Here is a 5,806-nt window from a genome sequence, read left to right as displayed (position 1 = left end):
TCTTCTGATGTTCAACAAGGACATGATATTTAGAAGTCCTATACCTGGGAATAAAGTGTCCCTGGCAGTGACTCACTGGCTGGGGCTCAAAAATGGAGCTGGGATTGCTGGGGGACAGCTAGCTGAGCATGATCCTGGCAGCATAAAAGGGTATCCTGGGCTGAGGGAACATAAGCACAGCCAGAAGATCAATGGAAGTCATTAACAACCTCTACTCGAGATGTATTAGACTATTTCTATTTGTTTCAACCACCTTCGGGGCCCTCAGTACAAGACATCAATCAAGAGGACCAAGTTCAGCAGAGGACACCAAGGTGACCAGGGATGGAGCACTTGCCAGAACCTGGTGTGGGACCTGCTTGTTCCTCCTGGAGAAGGGATGGCTTTGGGGGGGGAACAAAACATTGGTTCCCCTGCATCTGTGGGGAGGTTATCAAGGAGGAAAAGACTCTTCACAGAGGTGGTTGGTGAGAGGGCATAAACTCAAGCAAGATACATCTGGATGTAAGGAGGAATGTTGCCCATCTGAGGACAGTCAGAAGTGAATCAGGCTGCCCAAAGAGCTCTATATAATTCCTGTCCCTTGGGTTTTCAAGATCTGTCTGGATAAGGTCCTGAGCAACCTCATCTGACCCTGTAACTGACCCTTCTAGGAGTGGGAATTTGGGCTAGAGACCTCCCATGGTCCCTTCCAGCCTTAATTATCCTGTGACTGGACCTAAGTGCCGAGTGATGCCACTCAGACCTTAATGAATCCCCCCACTATGAAAACTAAAGGAGCAGAAAAAAGATTTATTAGGGGCTGGAAAGAGACAGATGTGGTGGAGTTTTCACAGCCAATTCATCCCAGACTCTGGCATCTGATGGGACAAACTGAGGTTGAAACCATGTCTCCCTACAAAGCTAAATCCAGCCTATAACCTGTCCTCATCCACCATTAGTCTCTTAAGGGTCATTTCTGGGGCTCCTGGGTAAAAAAAAATTCTGGAAAATAACCTTATTTGAATCCAGAGAATCACAGATTACACAGTCTCTCCCAGTTCCAGTGATCTCTTACAGGCAAAGCAAGTTTAAGGAGGATTCTCTGGGGTATAGGGCCACAGCAGAAAAGGCTTCAGACCTGTCCCAAACCCTCAGATGATCCACATTTGACCCTTTCTGAACACACAGATGCACAAACCTCTCATGCTCAGGAAATCCAACAGAAAGGAAGACAGAGAGCATAGCAGTCTGCTGGTCATATCCCTAACAAGATATGTGGGGGATAAAGTGGCACTGGGAGGGCCTGCTGGAATAGACATCCTGAGTTTCCAGCCTTAGACTTTTGTCCCCTTCCCTTCTCACTGGCACTCCCCACCTTAACCCAGCCACACAGCCCTTCTATGCCAGCTTGCTGCTGCCCCAAATAACCCTCTTGTTTCCCCTTACAGCCATATGGCAGAAGTATTTGTCCATGTGCCGTTACCACATCACCTGGCAGGGAACAGACTTGTACTTTCCTGTAGCACATGGATATGGGGAGCAAGAGACTCCTGACCCCCTGTCCCTCATGTTCTTCTTTGCACCACACAGCTTAAACACTGCCTGTTTGCTCCCATAGGACTTTATTCTGACTCTGTTTGAGGGTCACTGACACCCCCTTTCTGCAGGACCTCACTGAAAAACCATCCATCACCTCTGCATTTTAAATTTACCATTCTGGCTATAGTCCCACCAGAAGACAAGTGGCAAGGAGCCATGTGAGTAGGGACCCATCCTAAGCCTGCCTGGCACACTGCCCATCACCTTGAGGCAGAGGCAAGGCATCTCCTTGCTGATAATGAGCGAGAAACCCCTTTTTTAGGTGATATCCATGAATCAGCATCCTCCTGCCTCCGGTCACTGTCATCAAGAGAGAACAAGGAGCCCCGGATGTCCTCAAAACCTCTCTGAGGAGGTTCCGGTGGGGAACTCTCTCGGATTAGGGAATCCTTTATCTCTGGCTTATATAAGTCCCCGGGTCTCCTTTTATGGTTGGCTTTTCCTGCTTTGTCAAGAGCGGAGAACAAATGTGGTTTCATCTGCGCTTGTGGGTTGGCTAACTGATTAAGCATCTGATTCAAGCTAAGTACGGAACAGGCTTTTGATGGGCGGATTTAATTCGGTGTAAAAACCAGGATGCCATCCCCCTCCCTGACCGAATATTCCCGAGATAGAGGTCGGTCTGCTGCAATTAAGTACTGGGGATGACTCCCACCCACCAGTGGTTTAGAAAGTCCAGAGTGCCCCAATTTGCCCTGAAGTGTCTCCTTTGAGTGCTTCCCCCTCACCTTCCCCCCTCCTCTTTTTTTTTTTTTCCTTTCTCTCTCTCTCTCTCTTTTTTTTTTCTTTTCCCTGCTGAATTTCCACCGTTTCCAAGTGAGTGCAATAGGAGTGAGCAGCTCTGTGTGTGTGTGTGTGTGCATGTGAGGGCATGCGGGGGCCCCGTGGGTGTCTGGCTTGGGGTGACACACTGAATCCCTCCTCATCTCCCCCCTGCGAGCCCTGCCAGGGGAAGCATGCTAATGATGACCTTGCTGAGTAAATAGTTGTGGAATGAATAAGTGTTTTTCCTGCAATCCGAAAGGCGGAAGGTGCGATTACTCATCCATCTCTCCAACTGTCTCCAGCACCTTTCAAGTGCATCTCGCGTCGAGTCTGGGGGCGTACGCGAGGGGGTGGGAAGCGAGGGGAGGCTGCCAAGATCTGGGTTGCCACAGACACCGGCCTCGCTTCTCCTCCAATGAACGCTGTGCCGAGAGTGCGGGAGGAGGCAGGGCACCACCCACATGTTGAGCTGTGTGGGGTATAAGTAGATGGAAGTGCCTGGACTAGTGGCAGTTCAGACAGGGAAGAGAAGCAGCTCTTTGCATCTCTAGTAAAAGCGCTTTTGACTCGCCAAGTTTACCGGAGAAGAAATCATCAGGATTTCTTTTTTTTTTTTCTTTCTTTCTTTTGCGGCAGCTTCCAGCCTCTGTGTGCATCGCTGTGTGTTTCAACCGAGCGGGGACTCTTCGTCGTTCGAGATTCTCAGCTCCGGACGAGCAGGTAGCAGGCACGCGTTTGGGGCTGGACATCTTAGCCAACTCCTCTCCTTGTTCCTGGAAGATCCTGGTTCTCTCTGGGACACCCTGAGCACGTGAGACAGGCGTTTCCAGCAGGGCACCGGGAGAAATTTGCCTACAACTCTCTCTGAGATCCACGGGGACCGAACAGCTCACTCTGCGGTGATATCTGATTTGGTTGTGTTTGTGTCGAAAAGTCCTTTGAGGGGGGTTTAGAAGTCTCTGTGTGTCTTTCGGGAAGTGTTGCAGTGGGGGTTTTGAGAGCAGGCTCTAGTGCCGGGGCTTACAACCCAGTTTTTTTCTGTGTTTGACACTTGTACAGTAGAAGCCATGCAGCTGGATAATGTCACCAACGCGGGCATCCACTCCTTCCAGGGGCACCGTGGAGTGGCCAACAAGCCCAATGTGATCCTACAGATAGGGAAATGCAGGGCGGAAATGTTGGAGCACGTCAGGAGGACCCACCGGCACCTCCTGTCTGAGGTCTCCAAGCAGGTGGAGCGCGAGCTGAAGGGCTTGCAGAAATCGGTGGGGAAGTTAGAGAACAACTTAGAGGACCACGTCCCGACTGATAATCAGAGATGGAAGAAGTCCATCAAGGCCTGCCTGGCCAGGTGCCAGGAGACCATTGCCCATCTGGAGAGATGGGTCAAGAGAGAGATGAATGTTTGGAAGGAGGTCTTTTTCCGTCTGGAGAAGTGGGCAGACCGTCTGGAGTCCATGGGGGGCAAATATTGCCCTGGGGAACATGGCAAGCAGACTGTGTCCGTTGGGGTGGGAGGCCCAGAGATAAGGCCCAGCGAGGGGGAGATTTATGATTATGCCCTTGATATGAGCCAAATGTATGCGCTGACCCCTCCTCCTGGGGAGGTGCCCAGCATCCCCCAGGGCCACGATTCCTACCAGTGGGTCTCTGTGTCAGAGGATGCTCCAGCCTCCCCAGTGGAGACCCAGGTCTTTGAGGATCCCCGGGAGTTTTTGAGCCACTTGGAGGAATACTTAAAGCAGGTGGGTGGGACAGAGGAGTACTGGCTGTCTCAGATCCAGAACCACATGAACGGCCCAGCTAAAAAGTGGTGGGAATACAAGCAGGACTCCGTCAAGAACTGGGTTGAGTTCAAGAAGGAGTTCCTGCAGTACAGCGAGGGGACTCTGACTAGGGATGCTATCAAAAGGGAGCTGGATCTACCCCAGAAAGAGGGGGAGCCCCTCGACCAGTTCCTCTGGCGCAAGAGAGACTTGTACCAGACCCTGTATGTTGATGCCGATGAGGAGGAGATTATCCAGTATGTGGTAGGCACCCTCCAGCCCAAACTGAAGCGCTTCTTGAGTTACCCCTTGCCCAAGACCTTAGAGCAGCTGATCCAAAGAGGGAAGGAAGTCCAAGGCAACATGGACCACTCCGATGAGCCGAGCCCACAGAGGACCCCCGAAATTCAATCAGGGGACTCTGTGGAGAGCATGCCTCCCTCAACCACCGCCAGCCCCGTGCCGAGCAATGGGACACAACCCGAGCCCCCTAGCCCTCCAGCTACTGTCATATGAGTTAGTCCAACAGATGATGGCAATCTGGGTTATGTGAACGGGAGAAGGGGGCGAATTTAGGAAGCTTCTCCTTGGAGAGAGGTTCCGGCTGAGCCGCGACATGAGGTGTGCTCAGTCCAACAGCCCATAGCAAAGGAATCAACTTTGCTCGTGGGGGGAGGGAGGCGAAGGGGGAGAGGCAACCTTAGGATGTGGTTGCCCACCTCACCCGAGCCACGCCATACGGTGGTGCCGGGGATGCTGCTTGCACCACTGTGGGGGACGGACAATTTTATAAGACCCATGACAAGAAACCAGAGACAATTCCCAACTTCAGAAGCAGCCGCTTGGCACTGGCGGCTTTCAAGGACTTCTGACGAGTGCAGCTATTGGCTGAGGGTTCCTACCCATCTGGATCTCTCCTCCTTCTCCCCTCCCTCTCGTAAAGAGGTTCTGAGAGGACATCTTTCTTCTGACCCTCGCCCATTTCTAATTTACTGCTGGGCTTCTGTTTACTTGGCAATCTCCTCTTCTGTCTCGCTTTAAAGGATAAAAGATTTTTATTTGTTTATTTTGTTTAATTAAGAGGAAATCCTGTGACTTCAGGAAATGAAAACCTTAAGAATGTGGGCAATGTTTAGTGTTTTTAATTTCAGTATACCCAATACCTGCTTTAATGTTTTTCCTCCCAAGAGGCTGGTTTACTCCTTATCTTAGCTTTTGCTTACTCCAATCAAGGCCACTGCAGTGCAGTAGCAAATTTCACCCTTTCTCTGCACATTACACTGTGCATTCAGCAGTAAACAGAGTTTCAAATTAAATTCTGGGTTATTTTATTGAAGGGAGAATGAGTCTCCTTTCAGAGAAGGGAGGGTGTCAGGGTGAAGAAAGCAAGCACCACAGCTATTTTGAGAGGGTGGGGGGGAGTTAGAGGAAACAAATCCTTATACTTTGAATGAAACAAACAAACACAGCCAAAATTCAGAGCAAAATATCCCCAGAGCAGCAAATCATGTCCATGCTGATATGTGGAGACAACAGGAACTTTTGCCATATAAAAGCAAATCAACGTGAAGAGAGGAGCTGTGTGTCCCAGCACAGCCTCAGCCTGTGCATCACGAAGAAGAATTTCTGCTTTCACAGACAGACTGAAATGCTCTTGGAAAGCCTGGCACCTCTGTCATCTGAGGACAAAGAGT

General features: G+C 50.6%; 1 protein-coding gene across 1 annotated transcript; it reads left to right on the top strand.

Annotated features, from left to right (window-relative positions):
- Positions 1-3,413: 3,413 nt before the first annotated feature.
- On the top strand, positions 3,414-4,628 carry ARC (activity regulated cytoskeleton associated protein; the record flags this gene model as incomplete). The annotated part of the gene is made up of 1 exon (XM_084282168.1): positions 3,414-4,628. One exon carries the CDS (start codon positions 3,414-3,416, stop codon positions 4,626-4,628), a length of 1,215 nt encoding a protein of 404 aa, XP_084138294.1.
- Positions 4,629-5,806: the final 1,178 nt, after the last annotated feature.

This window comes from Netta rufina (genome assembly GCF_964035555.1).
Source record: "Netta rufina genome assembly, chromosome: 2".
NCBI lineage: Eukaryota > Metazoa > Chordata > Aves > Anseriformes > Anatidae > Netta > Netta rufina.
Note: the sequence above shows the minus strand (reverse complement) of the source record. Positions and strands in the feature narration are given on the sequence as shown.